This window comes from Podarcis bocagei (assembly GCF_964188305.1).
Source record: "Podarcis bocagei genome assembly, chromosome: Z".
NCBI classification, from domain to species: Eukaryota; Metazoa; Chordata; class Lepidosauria; order Squamata; family Lacertidae; genus Podarcis; species Podarcis bocagei.
This window is the reverse complement of record NC_138140.1, coordinates 9,502,682-9,525,447: the sequence shown is the minus strand read 5'-3', so window position 1 is coordinate 9,525,447 and position 22,766 is coordinate 9,502,682. Positions and strand designations below refer to the sequence as shown.

At 47.9% G+C, this 22,766-nt stretch overlaps 2 protein-coding genes across 15 annotated transcripts in view; one reads left to right on the top strand and one right to left on the bottom strand.

Annotated features, from left to right (window-relative positions):
* SLC31A2 (solute carrier family 31 member 2) overlaps positions 1-22,766 on the bottom strand; it is a 537,879-nt gene that overhangs the window by 72,843 nt on the left and 442,270 nt on the right. The window lies entirely within an intron of this gene.
* The window catches only part of CACNA1B (calcium voltage-gated channel subunit alpha1 B), a 345,062-nt gene that overhangs the window by 161,953 nt on the left and 160,343 nt on the right, over positions 1-22,766 (top strand). For all 14 annotated transcript variants that reach the window (XM_081179581.1, XM_081179579.1, XM_081179591.1 and 11 more), the window contains exon 8: positions 14,574-14,689. In XM_081179581.1, the coding sequence (XP_081035707.1) occupies positions 14,574-14,689 (116 nt within the window). The remainder of the gene's footprint in view (positions 1-14,573; positions 14,690-22,766) is intronic.

Here is a 22,766-nt window from a genome sequence, read left to right as displayed (position 1 = left end):
TTACCTAGTAGGAAATACAGCCCTCAGGCTGAAAAAGATTCCCCACTCCTCATGTATTTGTTCAGGAAGCATAAATTAGGTAGCTTCGCATGTAAACACAAACCAAATTAATCCCCCCCCATATCCCTAATTACTCCCACATCAAGTCTCCAGGGAGACAGTCTTTCTCTGTGTATCGTTCTCTGTACAGACCTCCAAATTGCAGCTGCTCTTCACATAAAAACAACTGGATTACATCATTCTTAGCTGGGATTGGAAGAGAGGTATTTCCTAGCCTTTCATGCAGTGGAGACTGTTTGGGAAAATGGGGCAGTGCCTCACCAACCTCAGTCTGTCCTCAACCAGCCCTCACTTGCCTTCCTTCTTGCTTACAACCTGTCCACCGAGTTGCCTTCTTCCTTCATATCTTGGCGCTGTCCCTTGGAGAACCCAGCAGGAAGGAGAATGGGGTGGGGGGAGTAGGATTAACTGGCTCCACCTGCCATTGAACTTTCATTCATTGGCAGTTCTTCAATAGAGGTTGGATGGCCCACCTGCCAGGGATTCTTTAGCTGTGATCTCTGCATTGCAGAGAGTTGGAGTAGATGGCCCTTGGTATTCCTTCCAACCCTACTGTTCTTTGATTCTGTGAATCTCAAAATGTTTCATATTAATTCTGGTCAACCCTTGGTGTGGCGAGAGCAGGTTGAGATGGCCTCAGGTTGCACCTGGAGAAATCCAGGCTTGTCAAAATGGTTGCTAGTGGGTGGCCAGGGGCATGGAGAAGAAGATGCACACAGATAGTCTGTGTGCATCTCCTACTTTTCTCTGGACGTGTGTGTGTGTGTGTGTGTGTGTATAAGGAATGTAAGAAGGCACTTTAAAAGAACTCTATTTGCAAACAGTATGTGTCCATTTGAAATGGCAATATGAAGCACTGGCACTGAGAACTTCATTCCCAGCTTTGGCCTGTTCAAACTGCTGATTTCTCACCTTCACCATTATTATTTTTGCCAGCCAAGTGTTCTCCTGGCATACCCATCCCTTGGATTTGGATTTGGATTTGATATCCCGCCTTTCACTCCCTTTAAGGAGTCTCAAAGCGGCTAACATTCTCCTTTCCCTTCCTCCCCCACAACAAACACTCTGTGAGGTGAGTGGGGCTGAGAGACTTCAGAGAAGTGTGACTGGCCCAAGGTCACCCAGCAGCTGCATGTGGAGGAGCGGAGGCGCGAACCCGGTTCCCCAGATTACGAGACTACCGCTCTTAACCACTACACCACACTGGCTCTCCCTTCTCAGCAGCTGCTTTTGTGTTGGAGAAGAAAGGCATTTTCCTGCTCCTTGTCTCCAGTATGAATAATTCAACAGCTGTAGAGTAGCCCTTTGTTCTCCCAGCAGGACTTTCATGTGAGATGCCCAAAGGCTGATGTGCGTAACATGGCAGGGCCAAGGCTGTCCTGCTGAGCCCTGTGAAGGCAGGCCCAGGCAGGGGTCCCTCATGGCAATTGACATGACCTGATGCTTCAGCTTCCCTCACCTCAAAAGGGGACCCTCAGGTGGGGCGGCCAAAGCATGTGTGTTTCTTTCACCATCCAGCCTTGTTGAGAAAGGGAACTCCAAGGGGACTAGGACCTTGCATTTGGTTTTCAAGTGATGCTTTCACTTCAGCCATCATGGCTAGTAGCTGTTTATAGCCTCCTTCTCCATGATTTTGTCCCATTCTCTTTTTAAGCCTTCCAGAGTGGTGGCCATTACTGTTTCTGGTGGGAGGGAGTTCCACAGTTTAACTATGTGCTGCATGAAGAAATACTCTTTGAATGTTCTGAATCTTCCAGTATTCAGCATCAATGGGTGGCCATGAGTTCTACTGTTATGAGAGAGAAGGGAAAAAAACACAATTTTTTTCCATGCCATGCATAATTTTATATATTTCTGTCATGCCACCACTTACTCACAGTTTCTCTAAAGTAAAAAGTCCCAAATACTGCAGCCTTTCCTCATAAGGGAGTTTCTCCAGCCCCTTGATGAATTTTGGTCACCCTTTTCTGAACCCACAGTAGCAAGAACCAAACCCTCCTCAGGCCACACCTCTCGTCAGCCCTGTTCCACACTCTTCTCAAGTTCTTTTACTTTGCAAAAATGCGTCCTTGACAAGCGATGATGCCTCTTTTTTGCCTGGATAGAGAGTCATGTGTGTAGAAACCTTTGTGTGGCTGGATTGTACCCTTCTGTGCAGAGGTCAGTGTCACACCTGTTTCTCCACCCATTTTTTTGCCTCTGTACCTGACCATCTCTGGCATGCAGAAATTTTCCTACGAGGGGATGTGGGCCTTGAGCTGAAACCATTTGCTCACTATTGATCTATGCAGATGGATGCAACTGGAATAAGCTCTTCCTCTCCTCCCATACCCTCCAAATCTTGCCCTGAGTTTTCCCAAGCAAAGAGAGCACAGGTGCATTGGGCGGAAGTTAAAGCTCAGATTTCCTTTTAGTTGCATCAAAACAGCTGGAATTTCAAAGCATCTGCTCATCGCTGGAGTCCCAGGAGGAATTGCACAATACAAAGGATGGGCTATCCTAGGGGAAGATGAAATGTATGGCTCTGAAACCTGAGAATGAATACTCCCCCTGCTTCCTGCCCAGATGGAGGATTATCTTTTCATGAATGTGACAAACTGTTAATGCTTGAGCTGAAGCGAAGCAAGGGGAGCATTAACTCAGGCCAATTCTGTGTGTGTGTGTGTGTGTGTGTGTGTGTGTGTGTGTTGTACCATCAGGGGCATTAAAAAAAATCATGTTGATCTACATTTGTCGGGTGCCAGAATGGCTTAGCAATCCAGTGTGTGCCATAGAATGCCAAGCATCTTCCAACAGTCGCCTGCAGCAAATGCCAGTCAGTGTTGTGTTAGAAAGAATGGGGATGGCATTATTAAACTCTGGAATTGGCTCCCACAAGGGACAGTGAAGGCCACCAAATTGGACAGCTTTAAAATAGGATCAGGGAGGATAAGGCTATCAATGGCTATTGAGCCTGATAGCCAGTGCTATTTTTCTAGAAAAAGAGGTGCCGGAACTCACCATGAACACCTCTCTTGTTCTCTTAGAATGGCAATGGTACCCAACTGAGAGGTGCCAAAACTGAGGTCCAGTGAGGTGAGTTCCGGCTGAAGAAATGCCATGCTGATGGCTATGCCCTAGCTCCACTGTTAGAGGTGGCAATGCTTATGAATAGCAGATGCTGGAAACGGCAGGAAGGTAGAGGGCGGTTGTGTTCAGGTCCTGCTTGTGGGTTCCCCTTGACCGTCTGGTTGGGCCCTCTGAAAACAAAATTTTGGAATAGATGGACCACTGCCCTGCCCTGCAGGGCTCTTCTTATGCTCCTATGATTATAACTCAGTGGCCGAACACATGCATACCTGGCACCTCCAGTTAAAAGGATCTGGTAGCAGGGTAAAGCAGGGGACAGAGAAGAAATTCAATGTGGTTTGCATTTTAGTGATAAACTACCCAATTCATGGGACGCGGGTGGCGCTGTGGGTTAAACCACAGAGCTAGGACTTGCCGATCAGAAGGTCGCCAGTTTGAATCCCCGCGATGGGGTGAGTTCCCGTTGCTCGATCCCTGCTCCTGCCAACCTAGCAGAACGAAAGCACGTCAAAGTGCAAGTAGATAAATAGGTACCACTCCGGCGGGAAGGTAAACGGCGTTTCCGTGTGCTGCTCTGGTTCGCCAGAAGCGGATTAGTCATGCTGGCCACATGACCTGTACACCGGCTCCCTCGGCCAATAAAGCGAGATGAGCGCCACAACCCCAGAGTCAGCCACGACTGGACCTAATGGTCAGGGGTCCCTTTACCTTTTATATATGCTGTAAGCCACCCACAGTGGCTGGGGAAACCCAGCCAGATGGGTGGGGTATTATTAATAATAATAATAATAATAATAATAATAATAATAATAATAATAATAATAACACTTCTAGTACCCATGCTTTCTAGGTGTGGGACAAGCAGGTGTGGATGAGCAATCAGTTTTGGCTTTTTCCTTTTTTTGCAAGTGGGACAGAGGAATGCTGATTGATTTGGAATGATTGGAAGGATGCATGACTGTTATGTCCTCAGGCTGCCCTGCAACTAGCTCTGTGCCACTTTGCAATGGCAGCTGCATTTTGCTGCTGGTGAGCTCTGGTGACCAGAGGGACAGCTAAAACCCTGGGAGAGGGTGTGCTATATAGGCTGGGGAGAACAGTCAACAAGGTAAAGGAACAGTCAGCACACAGCCCCCACACTATTGCGGCCCCTGCCACCATTCCCACCCTGCTCATCTCCCATGACAAGCATGGGCTTCCTCTTGCACTCAAGCCCTTCTTTCCATATGCATTACCGTCCCCATCCCCACCCAATAGGAACTCCTGGGAGATCCAGGGAACTTGGGAAGTGAGGAATTAGGGCGAGAGAGAGAGGGAGAGAGAGAAGGGGCGGGAGAGTGGGCATCTCAGGTATGGCCCCAGAGAAGTTGTGGGGAGATTATCCCTGGATGTTGGCTGGGCGCTTGGCCACTGGTGGGGAGTCAGAAGCCCTGCTCCAGGTGTTGCTGCTTTTGTTGACTGTGGACAGATTTCCGTCTCTGTCGGCAGAAAGTCCTTCTACCGACCTCAGCTTTGTGTGTGCGTGCACCATAGGTTAGAGGAGAGGCTGTAAAACATGCCTTGATCTGGGCACTGGCAATCCACGGTATGCCACCATTACACACACACACACACACACATTTAAAATGCAGGCTAGTCTTCAAAAATGATCACTGCCCTGATTTTTGCAATGCACCCCACCAACCAAGCAGCAAGTACTAAAATGTGTACAAAGGGGAAAACGTGCATATAAATGCACATGTCTGTGGAAATAACATACAAAAATGCACTATATTTGGGAAATTATTTGTGTGTGGGGGAAAAAATGTATATCACTTGATTTATTGCTTGGCCTTAACAGTCTTTTGTTTTGGTAAGTGATGTATACATTTTTTTAAAATAAAATCAGAAAAACTTTTTAAAAGAATATGGGTGACTAAATGATTATCTTTGGGTAGGCTTGCTGAAATAAAATACAGTGGTACCTCGGGTTACAGACGCTTCAGGTTACAGACTCCGCTAACCCAGAAATAGTACCTCGGGTTAAGAACTTTGCTTCAGGATGAGAACAGAAATCGTGTGGCAGCAGCAGTGGGAGGCCCCATTAGCTAAAGTGGTGCCTCAGGTTAAGAACAGTTTCAGGTTAAGAACGGAGCTCTGGAACAAATTAAGTTTTTAACCTGAGGTACCACTATATACCTCTGATTTAAAATGAAGGCTGGTACATTAGGGCATATGTGGCACATCACCTACCAAGCCCAGTCTGCCCTCAGTCTGGCTCCACAAGCCTAACTTCCTCCTTATGACCAGTTCAAAGGTTTGTGCATAGAATGTCAGACCCCTCCTCCCTTGCAGGGCAGGAGGATGGATGGGAATACAAGGAGGATGAGGTGGCTCTGCGTGCCATTGGCTCTGACTCTACGTACTATTGGCCTCCACTGCCTTCCACCCTATTAGTCCCAATGAGCACCAACCTGTGCTGCCAATATATGCTTTATTCAGAGGCGTAGTTAGAGACTGGTGAAACTGGACCCTGCCAAGGATTCCAGAGGTGTGCGCGCAAAAATCGCCATTGGAGATTGACAGGGAGAGGAAGTGACACTAGACCCCTTTTGGATGCTGCAAGAACCCTTTTGACCTGGCGGGAGCACTTTCAAAATACAAGCCTGCGCCTGCTAGGAAACTGGAAGTGCCACTGCTCTCCCCCTCCCCTGTCCCTGTCCCTGCCACCTTTCAATCAAAGCTAGTGAGTTGGCAAAGGTCAGCAGTCATGGGTCAGGAAAGGCTGCTGGCAACAATGAGCCCAAACAACAAATACTTCCTCTGTCCCCACAAGCATCTCAGGAGGAGGTGGGAGGGCAGAGGCTAGGCAGGAGCGCCCCCTGCTCCTGCTGACCAGGATTGTGGCTGACTCTGGGTGGGGTGCCCTCTCTCAAAGCCCACCCCACTCACAGGATACTGGTGCTCTCAGCACAAGAAATGCAGGGCCAGGCAGAAAGAGAGCAAGCACCCGCAGAAGCCTGCAGAGGGTTTCCCTCTGCCCTGGATCTGGCACCATCCAGGCCAGGGGAACCCTGAGCCTGATTCACCCTGGCAGTGGCCTACCAAGGTACATTGCTGCCCACAATGCTCCTCTGCAAACCAGGAGGAATAGGAGGAGGAGTGGATCCTGCTGTTCTTTCCTGCCAGGGGTGCCTCACCAACTGGAAGTGGACATATTCCATTTGCTGCCCTTGCCTGAGCTCATGAAAGGGCTCATGTCTTCACATGTCCTGCCAGTTCGTCACTCAGAGAAGCGGGTCTCCCCCCTCCGCACTTGTTACATGACCATTTAAATCACTAATTACGGCAATCATTTACTGTTAAATATCATTTCATAGGCAAGTCTAACCCTGTGCACAATGCAACCAGGACTTCTTAAATCAAGGCTCAGAGCCACGAGGAGCCAACCAATATGCTTCACTCTTTTGGAGGTTGGAACATATGGTGGCAGTCCTAATCCAATTTACAGCCGTACCTTGGAAGTAGAATGGAATCTGTTCCGGAGGTCTGAAAACCAAATCACGACTTCAGATTGGCTGCAGGAAGCTCTTGCAGCCAATCTGAAACTGTGGAAGCCCTGTCAGATGTCCAGGTTCCTAAAAAACGTTTGCAAACTGGAACAGTCACTTCTGGGTTTGCGACATTTGGGAGCCAAAATGTTTGAGAGCTAGTCTGTTCGAAAACCAAGGTACGGCTGTACTAGGAAGTAAGACCTCCTTTGACTTAGCAGAACCTACGCCTGAATAGGATTATGCAGTCAGGCACCAATACTATACACTTAATCTTAGACTAAACCATATTGAACTCCATGGAGCAATTTTCTGAGTAGGCCCACAGAGGACTGCATGGTCGGTTGGTTTATTTGGCGCTGCCAAAGAATCCTTTACAAGCCTTGCCTTGCATGTATATTGACAACATGCCCATTATATAGACTGGGGCACATGGGGGTGGGGTATTACTTTGTAAGTATTTTGGACTGACGCTCACTGGAACATTTACTTTCTAAAAATAAAAAAGTCACATGCCAAAATAGTTCAGTTAGCAAAAGACCCAGCCTGTGTTTAAGTCTACAAGGCATACCAGAGTTTCAAGTACTTCAGGGGAGTAAAATGTCGCTATTGCGGTAAAGTTTTTTTTTTCAGGGGGTGGGTTACTGATACATCTCCTTGTCAAGGGTTCAAGGGACCCCAGGAAGCCTCTGCCTTTGGGGGGGGCATTTCTTGTTTATTTTGGAGAACTGCATTGCAAAATTCAGAGCAGAGTGATAATTTTGAAAGGTTGGTTGTGTTTCAGTTTGTGCAAGGTTCGGAAGTACAATTCAGAACCCAATGAATTTCGTACACAGTGGTGGAGCTTCATGCTTCGGCACCAGGGGGGTGGAGAGCAGGCAGGGGTGGGGCTGGCGTGTGTTCCAGGGGTGGTACCCTGCACAGGCAGGGCGAGCAGCCGCGATGGCACCCTACCAGTATCGCGCTGCCGGGGGCAGTGCCCTCCGCCCGCACTCCTCTTCCTCCGCCAGTGTTCATACCCTCCAAGTCTCCAGATTTTTCAGGGACAGTCCTCAAATTATGAAAGTAATCCTGACTTCTGATTTGATCTGGGCATGCCCCCATTCCCCCCCCCCACGTCAGTGCAATTGCTCCTGACTTTGGGGCATAGCTGTCAACCGTCCTTTATTTGGCGGGAAACTCTCTTATCCCAGCGCCGTGTCCCGCTGCTCTCCCTTACTGATGATATCCCTTAAATTTCCTGGGTTTCAAAGGAAGCAGCTCCTCTCCCTCCCTCCCTGTGCTCCAACTGTGTTGCTTGGCTGCGTTGCTCACCCAATAAGGAGTCTAAGAATGACTGATCAAATCGGCCACATTGCCTGGGGACTCGCCTTTGCTCAGCGCTTCCCAGAAGAGAGGTGACAGTGGTTTTTCTGGCTGCATCCCCTTTGCCGAGTTGCTGTGCTGTGGGAGATATCGCTTGAGGCTTCGTTTGGCTGCTGGCTGGGCTTTCTGCCTTTGGCTGGGAGGGGCTCAGAAGTTGAACATACCTGTGTTCGAAAAATCCCTTATTTTGGCTGCTGATCCCTTATTTTCAAATCTGTAAGTTGGCAGCTATGGTTTGGGGAGGAGGATGAGCCAGCACTTCCATGTCCACCACTGCTGGCCTCTTCCCTTAGGCAGCTTGCAGTGGTTGCTGGAGAGTGGGTGAAGAGGAGGAGAGGCTGCTCAGTCCCACATGACATACTGGCTCTGATGGACTGGCAGAGGGCAGGGCAGCCTTGGTCAGGAAGAAAGGGGGAGTGGAGCACAAAGAAGTCTTGGTTGTTTTTATATTTCAAAAAAATGCTTTGTGCATCCACGTTTAATCTTGCCCCTTTCTAGAATTTATTTATTGCTGTGTGTTTTTCTTTTTGTAAATCTCTCAAAGAATAAAACAAAACAAAACTGGGATTAAGGGGTTTCTCAGGAAGATGGTGTGTGTGTGTGTGTGCTGTGTCCCATTGGTGTAGCAGTGGTGACAATCACCCTTCTTCACATAGGAGGACACACACAAAAATGGTAGGTTGAGGAGGGTCAGTTGTGGGGAGAGTGAGCAATGTCCCTATTTCATCTGAGGAATGTTAGGGGGGTTGGGAATTTCCTCCACCACCGTCTCTGCACCCCCATTTGGGGCTCTAAGCCCTTTGTGTTTTATCTAGTGCCCCTGCCTTATTTCACCCCCCCTTTTTCCCTGCCATGCTTGTCTCTGTGCCATTGGGAGATGTTGTGTCATTAACATATATCAGCAGAGTAGAGCTATGTCTCTCTTCTTGGACACCGTTCTACAGGCAGCAACAATAGGTTCCAAATTTAGCTTCTTGCAAAACTCATCCATCTCTTTTGGCCTGCTTTAGTGTCCCCACCTGGAGAATTTATTTCAGCTCAACACCTGCTTCATTTGCCAGTTCTGAATGAGCAAGGGGCGGGGGTGCGGGGTGTGTGTGTGTGTGTGAGAGAGAGAGAAATCTGGCAAATGAGTCTTGCTGGATTTGTGCTACTGGCAGGGACACCTTGTACTCTTCTCCCTTTGGGGCCAATTCACAGGTCAAGTAACAGTTTGGCAAGGAAAGATGCCAGCGGAGGCTGCTCCATTAGGGCAAAAGGGGCCCTCCTGTATCAGTCCCTGGGTGCCTTCAGCCACCCCCCACCTGTCTGCCTTCTCATTTATAACCAGTCCAGAGTGTAACTCTGCCTGTCAGCTTCTTCCTCTTTAGTCTCAGCATTGCCCCTTTGGAACTCATCAGGGAGGACGATGGAGGACAAAACTGGAATTTGTTGCCTCTGTCACTGGCTCTGGTGTTGCCTAATTTTGGGCTCCTTGCCCTACCAGTCCAGTGGGTAGCAGCCACGACCGAAAGACCCACAAGTGAGCCCTGTTACAAAATATAGCACTCTCCCCAACACCTGACAGGGTTCTAGTCACCCATTCCCTCTTCTTGGATACTCCATTCCACACACCCACGCTTTCCCATTTTTCTTTTCCAACTGATACTCTCCTCCTTATTTTTTTTATTGGAGGGTTATTTTATAAGGTTTCCTTTCAAGCTTTCATCCCCTATAGTGATTATTTTAAAATTGTGCTTCTGCAAATGCTGGGCCTCCTTGGCATTTAGGAAATGGTTGCAGCTCAATGGCAGAACATCTGCTTTGCATGCAGAAGGCCCCAGTTTCTGTCCCTGGCATCTCCACATAGGGCTGGAATCACCCCCTGCCTGAATCACTGGAGAGCCACTGCAGTCAGTGTTGACAGTGCAGTAATGCCTCCGCAAACGTCTGCCTTGTCTAGCGTCCCCTCCAGCGAATATCCGCGGCAAACCCGGAAGTACCGGAACGAGTTACTTCCAGGTTTGCCACATGCGCAGAAGCACTACATCGCGCTTCACACATGCACAGAAGCGCAAACCACTCCACGTGCGTGAGCAGATGCAGCACTTTGCCCTGCATCCTTTTCGGCTAGAAGCTGGGGCTCTGAAACGGATCCCGGCTGCAGAATGAGGTACGACTGTACTGAATCAGAAGGGCCCAATGGTCTAGTTCAGAATAAGGCACTTTCTTATGTTACTCTGTGCATGGTGGTACCTCTCTCACAGTGGTCCAACTTGGGCACTCACTGCCTGAGTTTGCTGTTAGAGGGCAGGGCATGACGACTTAGCCATCTGTTTTCTCCCACAAAACATACTTCAAGTTTGACCTCTTGGATCATACCTGGGGCCTGTCTAGCTGCCTGACAACCTGCCTTTCTGTCTGGGTCTACTTCTCTGTTCCCCACTATCTGCCCTTTGGAATATTTGCTTGGCAATAGGCAGCAAAGTATTTACTTGGCAACACTTTCTGGCTTGGAATCTATGGGCATTCTCAGGAATGATGTGGCCTACTCTGAAAATGAGGGACATTTGGACGCCACACTCTACAAGCCTGCCTTCCAGAATCCATTTTATATTGGGCTCAAGTCCCTCCAGAGTCTAGGCCAACCTGAAATGGATTTGTTTTGGCCTGTGCTTCCCTTGAGCCCCCAAGCTTGCTGCTTATTAAAAGCTTAAATTTTCAAAAGAAACCCAAGGCAACTAACAAATCCAAATGTCACACAATACAGTGGTACCTCTGGTTGCGAACGGGATCCATTCCGGAGCCCCGTTTGCAACATGAGCAGAATGCAACCTGCGTCTGCGCGTGCACGGGTCGCGATTTGTCGCTTCTGCGCATACGCATGACATCATTTTGAGTTTCTGCACATGCACGAACAGCGAAACCCAGAAGTAACCCTTTCTGGTACTTCTGGGTCGCCACAGGATGCAACCTGAAAAGATTTAACCTGAAGCAAACGTAACAAGAGGTATGACTGTATTAAAATATATTGCGGTCCACCTCTCTAGCCCCAGTTGGAAGATAAGAAAATGGACATTAAAGAAAATAACCACCTGCATCAGAAATCAATGGAAAAAAGAAAGTCAGCCAAAGTATTATTTTTTTTTAAAGCCGTGTAACAATGTAGTGACGGGCCTTAGAGACACCTCACTCAGCCAGGCATTTTGCAGGATGGGGCCACCACATAAAAAGCCCTGGCCCCAGTTACACCAGCCATGTTTCACAGAGGGATCTTGGCTTTTAATGATAGCCCTCTCCTCCATGCATTTGTCTAAGCCTCTTTTAAAGCCACCCCACTTTGTGGCCATCACTGCTTCCCGTGGGAGTGGATTTCATAGGTTAACTATGTTCTATGTGAAGAAGGACAATCTTTGATCTCTCCCGAATCTTCCAACATTCAACTTCATCGGGTGTCCACAAGTTCTAGCGTTAATGAGAGGGGGAGAAAAACTTTTTCGCTGTGTGATTTCTCCATGTCATGCATAAGTTTATACATTGTATCCAGTGCTCCCCCCCCCGAAAAATACGGTAGGTGCTGTTTCTCACCATGAAGTTATTACAGTAAGTGACACACTTTTTAACAACAACAAAAAGAGATGTTGGTACTGTGCACTCTTGAGTATCCCCTGGAAAATAAAACCACTGCTTGTATCATGTTACATCTTAATCACCTTTTCTGTAAACCTCATAGTGCAGCCACACTGTCCCCTTGATGCTGCCCTTTTCAGAACCTTTTCCAGCTGTACAATATCCTTTTTGATGCAAGGTGACCAGTACTCTACACAGTATTCCAAATGTGGTTGCACCATAGATTTGTATAATGGCATTATGATAGCGGCAGTTTTATTTTCAATTTCTTTCCTAATGAGTCATAGAATCATAGAACTGTAGAGTTGGAAGGAACCCCAGGTATCATCTAGTCCAGCCCCATTCTGTGCAGGAATCACAGCTAAAGGTTCTCTGACAGATGACCATCCAACCTTAGGGGAAACAATTTTTTTTGGGAAGGGGGTGGGTAACAGAGGCAGGGTTCCACTCTTGAAACACATCTTAAGTACTTTTAAATGTTTCTGGATTTCTATTAACAAACCTTCCTGGAAATGGGACAGGACTGAATTACTCCCATCCCTTCTGAAAACAGTACTGTTTTTGAAAACCAGTTTAAGCCATTTTAATGGTAAGTTTGTATATTGCTTTGAGATATATGTAAAAGGTAATTGTAAAGGGACCCCTGACCATTAGGTCCAGTCACGGACGACTCTGGGGTTGTGGCGCTCATCTCGCTTTATTGGCCGAGGGAGCTGGTGTACAGCTTCCGGGTCATGTGGCCAGCATGACTAAGCCACTTCTGGCGAACCAGAGCAGTGCACAGAAATGCCATTTACCTTTCCGCCAGAGTGGTACCTATTTATCTACTTGCACTTTGATGTGCTTTCGAACTGCTAGGTTGGCAGGAGCAGGGACTGAGCAATGGGAGCTCACCCTGTTGCGGGGATTCAAACCGCCGACCTTTTGATCAGCAAGCCCTAAAAGGTGATAAATGAAAGAATCTGGCGTACTGGTTAGAATGCTGGACTAGGACCTGGGAGGCTTGGGTTCAAATCCACCCCTCCTTGCAGTATGAAGATCACTAGGTGACCTTGGGCCAATTACTCTTGGCCTAACCTACCTCACAAGGTTGTTGTGAGGATAAAATGTTGAGGAAGTAGAGCTGCATGCACCACCTCAAGCTCTTTAGAGGGAAGTTTGGATAGAAATGTAATAATAAATACTCATAATGTGGTTTTAGTGGGTCTATCCATTCCTATTGGAGAGGTGTAGATGCATCTATTGACCTTTCCCTGTCTACCTGCCACAGTCCTGTCCCCGTCACCTGATTTATAGCAGGTAATGCAGGTCACTGGCACAAGAAAGACATCTCCCTCTTAACCAGGCAAATTCAGTATGCAGGCATTTGCTCCTTCCTAGCTGTCAGATCCCTTTCCTCTTTTCAACGGAAAATCAAAGCTGAGTGATGGAGCCACCATCTGAAGCACTGAACCAGAAGGGAGGGCATTCATTTTAAGAGAGTGAGAATGAGAGAAAGAAATGCTTGCTGAATGCCAAGTTGGGTGTTTAATGCTCAAGAGGCAATGCTGCCTTGTACCCTGAGCCGAGGGCCAGGGGTTAAAGGAAAGGGGAGGTGGGAGACAGGTAAACACGGGGCCAGGAAGTGCTGGTTGCCATTAACAGAGTGCTGTGGGGTCGCTTGGAATACTTTGGAGCTGCTTGGGTGCAAACCCTCCAGGCTAAATGGAAGTGACAGTTTTGACAGGAACAAGGAAGACCATGATTAACACCCCCCCTACCTGCACACATACAATGGATGCATGTATACGTGTTTGGATCATAGGCTCAGGACAGGAGCCGCAAGAATGACAGTTGAGAGTAGTTGTCAACTGGCCTCTGCAAAATAGGGGCTAATGATTTTAGGGTGGGTATTTGGAAAGCAGTTTCCTCCAGAATGTGTGGTGTAGCAATTGCACTACCCTGTGAGTAGGATCTGGCCAGACTGGATGAAACATGGGAAATATGTGAGCAGGGATCCTTCTGCCTCTTCTGCATTGTAGCCTCCAGCTAAAAATATAAGTAAAGGGACCCCTGACTGTTAGGTCCAGTCGTGGACGAGTCTGGGGTTGTGTGGCGCTCATCTTGCTCTAAAGGCCGAGGGAGCCGGCGTACAGCTTCCGGGTCATGTGGCCAGCATGACTAAGTCACTTCTGGCAAACCAGAGCAGTGCACGAAAATGCCGTTTACCTTCCCGCCGGAGCGGTACCTATTTATCTACTTGCACTTTGACATGCTTTCGAACTGCTAGGTTGGCAGGAGCTGGGACCGAGCAACAGGAGCTCACCCTGTTGCGGGGATTCGAACCGCCAACCTTCTGATCGGCAAGTCCTAGGCTCTGTGGTTTAATCCACAGCGCCACCCACGGCCGCTGAATCAGGCCAAAGGCCTATCTACTCCAACATCCTGTTCTTGAGTGGCCAGCCAGATGCATCTGGGAAACTCTTAAGCAGAACCTGAGTGCAACAGCGCTCTCCCCGCTTGCAATTCCCGCAATTGGCAATCAGAGGCATACCGCCTTTGAGAGTGGAGGAAGAACCATAGAACCATGCTGGCTCCATTTCCACAGAGTTAGACCCATGAGACTAAGTGCATGGCAGCTGGTGCATGCCAGCCATGTGTCTGAGCCCGGGGTGGGGGGGGGGTAGCGACGGAGGCTTTCCATGCATTCTCTGTGTTTGGGCTGGGATATCAAGCAGTCCTTGAAGTATCCTAGACTCAAGTCATTGTGGACTTTATAAATTTATGCAAGAACCTTGAACTTTGCTAAGTAATATATGGGCATCTAATGCAAGCTTTTAAGCACTAGGCTTATGTGCTGCTGATAGCCTTTCCCCATCCAGAGCCTAGCTGTTGGAATAGTCCCCTGGAACTCAAAGATGGGCAAGAGTTGTATTGTTTTGTCCATTTCCTTCCCTGCAGTGAGTTTGCCAAAGAACGAGAGAGAGTTGAGAACAGGAGGGCCTTCCTGAAGCTCCGGAGACAGCAGCAGATTGAAAGAGAACTGAATGGCTATTTGGAGTGGATCTTTAAGGCAGGTAAGGAATCAAGGGTCTCTGGCTATTTTGTGTTGGGAGGTGGGAAAATAAATAAAAGCAACCCTCCCCATCTATGCTGTGGGTCCTTTCCCCTAAAAATCCCCTGAAGTGCAGCTTATAAAGGAAATTGACAAACCTCATCATAAAATGACCAGTCACATTTATCAGTGAATTAGATGATGTGCACTAATTCAGAACTCGATCTGACCCAGCGAGCCCAAATGAATACAAATTTAAAAGTTGACTTCAGCTCCCCCATTGATGTTCCCTCTATTTTCCTCCCTCGTTTGTAGCTCCCAATAAAACAACTTTTCCAGCTTTCATCCCTTCTCCCTATTAATAAATAAACATAATCCATATCTCTTCTTCTCTGTCTGAAAGTCTCAGAAGCCATCAATATGTTACACGCTGTGGTCCATCCTGTCCCTTTCACTGTTCTTATTTCCAGCTTCACGCTTCAAAGGGGGGTAGGGTGATGTAATCTCAACAAAATCTATATCTCCTCTCCATCCTCCCCCCTAAACTAATAAATCTCCCTGCAGTCCATCCTGCTGATGCTCAGTTCCATTACCTCCAACTCCACAGTTTACTCTCTTCAGAGTGTGTAACAGACAGTCCACCCAGTTGCTACATATCTTTTCCCCCCTTAACTATTTTTATTTCACAATACAAAGTTCCAAGGGTGGTCAAAATCCCACAAAAGTCCCTCAAGGTTGTTACTGTCTGTCACCTTTCAGGCAAAGTCCTTAGTTATAAAATAAATCCATCGCAAAGAGGTATCTTTAAAGTCCACTCTTCCTGAAGACTTTACATTCCATTGCTTTAGGGGAAGGTAGATAACACAGATCTCAGGGAAAAAACATGACTTAAAATATTCCCTACCCCTTGCCTTTCACCGTTCAAGCAAAGCAGAAATTAGTGTCTTTCATTCTTTCCAAACAGATGATTTTCTCCTGCAACATAAATCAGGATCTTTTTTCGGGGGGGGGGGTGCCTCGTTCCACAGCTCACTACGGTAGCTTGCTGAGGCTCTCCTTGGATGGAGCCATTGAGTTCAGCACCCTCACCTTCTTGCCTGGGAGACAGGGCTTTCCGCCTCGGTCACAAACAAAAAAAGGCATGGTTGGTTGGTATTGCTGGTTTTCCAGCTGCCTCATGACTATCATGGAAATCTCAATTTATTTCTGGTGTCATGCAGCCACTGGATTGGATAATACGTATCTCTTGTCACATGATGAGGCAGGAGCAGAGGTTTCTGGGAAGTGGGCTGGCCTTGTTGAGAGCAGTCAGCCTTTTGTTTGCTCCACACAACTCACAGCAACTCTTCCCAGTTGATCTTGTCCCAATGAGGCAGTTGTGAGAACTGAAGGTCCACACCTCCCACTCTCTAAGGACCACCCCTCGGTTCCTTCCCCAGCAGCCTAAGACTCTGTCATGTTGTCTCTTGTTCTTCTGCCCTCTTCATTTCTCTGCATGTTCTGGGAGACCAGGGGGGGAGGGGAGCTGGTCACAGCAGGAGGAGGAGACTCCCTGGATTCTTCAGCAGCCTGCCTCATCTCTGTTTCCTGGTCCCCCTCCTCTCTGCCTCTGAGTCTGGACCGTTCTCTGCCTCATCCTCTTTCTGCTTCTGACATCTGTTCCCAGTCTGCTCCTCTTCTCCCTCTGACCACACATTGTCATCCCACCACCAATCCCCTGGGTTCCCTTGGGGGTTCCCCAGCTGCTGCCTCCTTCCACTCCCCTGCATCCAGCCCATCCATGACACTGCACTTGTGTGAAGCCAACCTCTCCTCCACCCTTTCCATGTCTCTTCTGGTTCTGGGTGACAAAGGTTCTGGGTGACTTGTCACCACAGGAGGGGGAAGACACCTGTGACTCTCCACCAGTCTGATTCATCTCTGCCTCTTGGTCCCCCTCATCCCATCCTCCTGCTTCTGATTCTGATTCTGGACTCTCTGCCACTGACTCTCCCAGCTCACTAAGCCCTGTTACCTCTTCAACTTCTGATACCTCCTCCTCCTAGTCTTCTCCTTCTTCTCCCTCTGACCACTCATCTTTCCCCACTACCACTCCCTGAGCTCTGAGCCTTCTTCCCTTGGGGGTTCTTCAGCTGGTTCCTCCCACCATTCCCCTGTTTCCAACCAGTCCATGACATCCACACTCCTTCTTCCCAGGACATGCCCCTCATCAGCCTTACTTTACCACCTCCTTGAGTGTTTCTGTCTAGCTAGAACATGGCCTTGGACACTGATAATACCTCTTGCCTGTCTGGATGGAGGAGAGAAAGAGGTAAATTAACATTTGTTACTCCACCCCCCCTTTTGCTTCTAGCTCCACCCAATACTACTACGTGGCTCCCAGTAGGCTTACCATAATAGTATAAGGCCCACAGGCTGAATAAAATCACCCAACCCTGTTGTACAGCCCAATTAGTTCTGCCCTTTCTTTCCATTGTTGTGTCTGTATATTTGTATATAAGGGACTGTCTGGCTCCATTCAGATCAAAAAGCAGGTGGAGGGGTGCATATGGAATGGTTGGGCTATTGGAGCAAATGTCAGTTTATATCTTAAGTGGTCCTTGGAAATGGGCAGCTTAGGACAGCCTTCCTGATTGCTGTTGCTCAATGAGAACTGCTTATAATTATCAAGCCTCAGTTTATCTCTGCATGACAACTCTACAGTTTCCCGGCATTCAGGAAAAAGAGCCATTCATTTTATATTCACCATTCATAAAATGTACCTTTGGTTTGTTGATAGCTCTGGCTCTGTTTCCAGCTCAGAGTAATAGCCACTACCGCAAGTGCTTTATAATTTATATGGCAGTGTTTGAGGGGTTTCTGTTTGGGATGAGGTTTTTTGTGTGTTTTTTATTGCAATGTAATTTTTAGTCTTGGTTGGGTTGGGTTTGTCTTTAGATCAGCCAGGCTGCAAGGTGGGTTACTGGTAGTTAGAGGCATACTGCCTCTGACAGTGAAAGCAGAACATAGACACTGTCTCTAAGATGCACACACTAGTCTCAACTAGGGGCAGGGCCTTTTCAGTACTGGCCCCGACTTGGTGGAACGCTCTGTCACAAGAGACTAGGGCCCTGCGGGACTTGACATCTTTCCGCAGGGCCTGCAAGACAGAGCTGGTCCGCCTGGCCTTTGGTTTGGACTCAGTCTGACCCTTCTGTTTCCCTCCCCTTATGGTTTTGATCTATGTGCTACTATTAAAATGGGGCTGCATTTTAAATTGTATTTTAACCTGTATTTTAAATTGCCCCCCCTTATGTTTTTATTGTAATTTTACTGGTGTTAGCCGCCCTGAGCCCAGCTCTGGCCAGGGAGGGTGGGGTATAAATAAAAATTTATTTATTATTTATTATTACAGCTTGCCTTGCTAGGTCAGTCAGGAAATTTTATTGTATTTTACTGGGTGGGGGAGGATTGCCCTGAAGCCCATCTAAAGAGGGAGCCACATCAGTGTTAACAGTGAGGGGAACTGCTAATACTGACACTGTGCACAGTGAAAAAGAAAATGGGGTCAGCTCCCTATGGCATCATCAACATTTTACCCACACATGCATCCACTGGGGCCTTCCCTGCTGCAAACGTGCCACCTCCCTGCTTGAAATTAGACTTAAAAAGAAACATTCCTTTGTAGCCAGTGAAACTGTTTGAGGTCATTGTATGGTGCTCATGGTTTGCAAAAATGTTCACAGGCCCCAAAGAGTTGATGACTCCGGTCCTGGAGTCTTGTATCCTGAAGTTAAATAGTTGACTCCAGTTAGTATGGTGTAGTGATTCAAGTGCTAGACTAGGTACCTGGGACACCAGGGTCCAAATCCCCACTTGGTCATGAAGCTCACTGGGTGACCTTGGGCCAGTCACTACCTCTCAGCCTAACCTACCTCTCAGGATTGTTGTGAGGATAAGATGGAGAGGGAGGAGAACCACATGTTCCACCTTGAGCGCCTTAAAGGAAAGGTGGGATATAAATACAACAGCAACAACAGAACTATTATTATTATTATTATTATTATTATTATTATTATTATTATTATTATTTAAATAACAATAATGATAATAGAAGTAAATGACCATGCAGCTGACAGTTCCATGAGCACAACAGAACCTCCTTCTCCCCTCTCCTTCCCCCATCCCAAATCTGCTCTGGAGGGTTGGCGGGCGTGTGTGGAACCCTGACTAAATTTGGGAGGAGTGCACCAGAGGAGGGGGAGAGGAAACGTTCTGTTGCACTTATGGAACTCTGATTCCTTATTGTCAATATCTGTATCTTCTTCTCAGCTGTTTCACATCTGGCTCATCTTCCCAGATACTCTCCATCAACAAGCCCTGCTGAATGATTCTCTGGTCCTGCATCCATACAAGGGCAGTTCAGGGAGCCGTGGGACGGTTCCTTGCTGTCCTCCACACAGACCCAATAGTTTTTGAAGTGTGGCTTCCATTAAATTGGACTTAGAGTGGGCCAAACACTTCCCCTGATCCTGATAATGGCTTTCCTTTTTATATTTGATGGGAAAGGACAAATGAAAAAAAAAATATAAGGGCCTTTGGGTTTGGGAGTTTGTTGCGGTACTGGCACTCTGACAAGTACTGCCTAATGTTCATTCTGCACCTGTACTGGGTCAGTCCTTCAGGTCCTACACTTTGGAACTCCCCAACCATTGATTTGACACAGGCATTATCACCAGCTGCTGCTTTTTTTCTTCCTAATCAACACTGCCCCTTGCTTGCCAGGGAAAGAGACAATGAGCAAGCAGGCAATGGCATCTAGTGTCAGAGCGTTCCTTGCTGGCACCCAGGGCAGGTGCACTTGTGCCAGAGTGTGTGCAGGGTGCCGTGGGGGCAGGGCATGACACTGGAGTACCCCCCCCACTCACTGGAGTTAAGCAGGGTCTTAAAGCACTGCCTCCTCAGTGGGAAGCCCAGCTGGCCAAGGTGGCCAACGTCATGCTGTTTTGAGGGGCACATCCATGGCATCCTGTACACCCAGCACTGCTTTGCGAGTCTTGCAAAAGCGGTGTGGAGTTGGCAATGAGCATGCCTGTTACGTTCTTCTCAAGCCATCACCCAACTAGAGGGCGGCCATGCAACAGGGCATGGAGAGCCAGTGTGGTGTAGTGGTTAAGAGCGGTAGTCTCATAATCTGGGGAACCGGGTTCGCGTCTCCGCTCCTCCACATGCAGCTGCTGGGTGACCTTGGGCCAGTCACACTTCTTTGAAGTCTCTCAGCCCCACTCACCTCACAGAGTGTTTGTTGTGGGGGAGGAAGGGAAAGGAGAATGTTAGCCGCTTTGAGACTCCTTAAAGGGAGTGAAAGGTGGGATATCAAATCCAAATCCAAACACCCTGCCCTGTTTGGTCCTCCTCACCTATCTTCCAGCTGGAAGACACTGTGAGAAGGATGCAATAACTCACAATGCCCTGCAAGCCCAACACTCACAAAAGTGGTGCAGGGCTGGTAGGGCACATGCCAGCTAGGGGGCAGTGTGAAAAGGACGCAACAGCTCATGGCGCCCTGCCAGTTTATTACTCTTAGTGTAAAGGTAAAGGTAAAGGGACCCCTGACCATTAGGTCCAGTTGCGATTGATTCTGGGGTTGCGGCACTCATCTTGCTTTACTGGCTGAGGGAGCCGGCGTACAGCTTCCGGGTCATGTGGCCAGCGTGACTAAGTCACTTCTGGCGAACCAGAGCAGCACACAGAAATGCTGTTTACCTTCCCGCCGGAGTGGTACCTATTTATCTACTTGTACTTCGTGCTTTTGAACTGCTAGGTTGACAGGACTTTATACAAATTGCTAGGTTGGCAGGAGCAGGGACCGAGCAACGGGAGCTCACCCTATCGCGGGGATTCAAACCGCCAACCTTCTGATTGGCATGCCCTAGGCTCTTTGGTTTAACCTACAGTGCCACCTGCATCCCTTACTCTTAGTGTATAAAGTCCTAAACCAACCAGGATCAGGTTAACTGAATCACCTGATTTTTGTCTCACCAGGCAGTTCATGGTAAGGCAGAATACTGAGCCAAATGGCACAGGGTCCCATCAATGAGATGCCATCTTAGGTTCTACAATGGAAGAGAGGTGGGATAGAAATGAAGCAAATCAGTAATATTCTGGGAAGAAGTGTCAGCTGCCTCTTCCCATCTTCAATAGGGTGGCAGGTGGTGGAAGATGAAAGAACAGGATTATAACCGTGCTATTATAAGAATTACAAAGAATCTCCAGGGCACGTTGTCTTAATCTATAGAAAACAAACTTACTTCTCCTACAACCTGCCTTTAATAAACCCCAAACTGTTGTGATGAATTTCAGAGCATCCCTCTTGTCTAGAAATTCCTCACCACCACCACCACCTGTTCCAATGATGTTTTGAAGACAAGGGCATATGACATTTAGCTGAAGGGGGGATTATTCACAGGAGACCTAAAAGGTTTATAGTTCAAACTGAGTTGAATTGCTTGTGTTCTAATTCCTTACCGAGTCTCTTCCTTTGGCACATGCTTTCAGTACTGAGGGTGCATTGATGGTGGTAAGAACAACAACAACAATAATTAAGGCAATTCCCTTTCTCCCAGAATTGATGGCCTATGACACGTCTCACTTAACTTTTCTTGTCGGGTTCGAACAGCTGCTGAATTCACCTTGAAGGCTGTGTGGAGCAGTGGCTATGCTTCATGTGGGGTACTTGGCCAAAACAAGCCAGAGATAAATGGATAGGCATACGGAATACTTAATTAGCTAGAGTAATTGTTTAGGCCACATCGGGGAAAAGAAGAAACGCATCAAAGAAAAGCCTTGGATTTACATCAATGTACAATATTATAAATAATTACTGCTGCGTGACCAGGTGGTGACAGCTCCAGCCCCCACGGATCATAAGGAAGGAATAAAGACTCTGACAACGTTATATGGAATTAAAATTAGGCCACAACTTTATTAAACTTCCAAATGTAGGAAGACCTTGGCTTGTATCCCTCCCAGCCTCCCAGCCAGGGGGAACTGGGGCTCATCAGGGTAAATGGGATATGGGGGTGCTCTGTGTGACATAAGTGCTCTCTGCATGCAGGGTAGTTCACTGACGACTTTTCAGTGTATGACCAGTGACACCCATATATATAACCCCTTTAAGAGGGGGACCCTGGAATCGCTGCTGCAGGGGGTGAATCACCACTTCACGCCCCCCCCCCCCATATACGGAAGAAAAGACTAAAGGATTCCACCCGAGGCCCTAACCGCCAAAGTTGTGGCGAATTGCTATGAGGAAGACAAAACCTGCCAACGCAGGAAAATTTCTTCCTGGTCCTTCAACAGCAACCAGTCAAAGACCGTAGCAGCACCCGCTAAACAGGAAGGACAAGTTAACCTGCAAAGAAGAAACATTAAACAAAGGGAGGGTAGGGAGGGTGAATCTCCAGACCCGACTGCCTGGCTATTGTCGGCTCCACCCCCTATTAATAAATGGGGCTGGCTCCACCTCCCAGCAAGAAACTTGATTACTGAGGCTGGGCGTGATCCTCCAAAAATTAACACGGAGAGGCAAGCCAGCCGCTGTTTGCCAGTAAGCACCCTGGGAACTGTAGCATCGTGCGCAAACCCACAAAGGGCACCCACAATGTAAAGTGTGAGTGCTCATTAATATAAATATCACAATACAACATAAATCACCATAATGCTGACGTATGTGACTGTGTGACCTGGGTGCCTGCTCCGGCTACTATGCAGGTGTTCAGAGCTGGTGGGCAACTTCCAAGCCCATGAACAGAAAAACATCAGAAGAGCCCAGCGACACCAGGCCAAAGGCCCGTATAGCATATTCTTCTCAAAGTGACTACCTAGGTGCCCTGATGGGAAGCCCATCAAGCAGAACCTGAGCACCATGGAACTCTGTCCACCTGCGACTCCAAGCAACCGGTTTTCCCAACATATCTTCTCTGGCAGGTGGACCTGGTGTGACACAGCAACGAACATAATCAGACATAGGCACTACTCCACCTCTTTCTGCACATGCATGCTTCTGTTGCCCCATGATTTCCCCATGAAAACAGCAGGAAAGTTCCGTATGCCAGTAT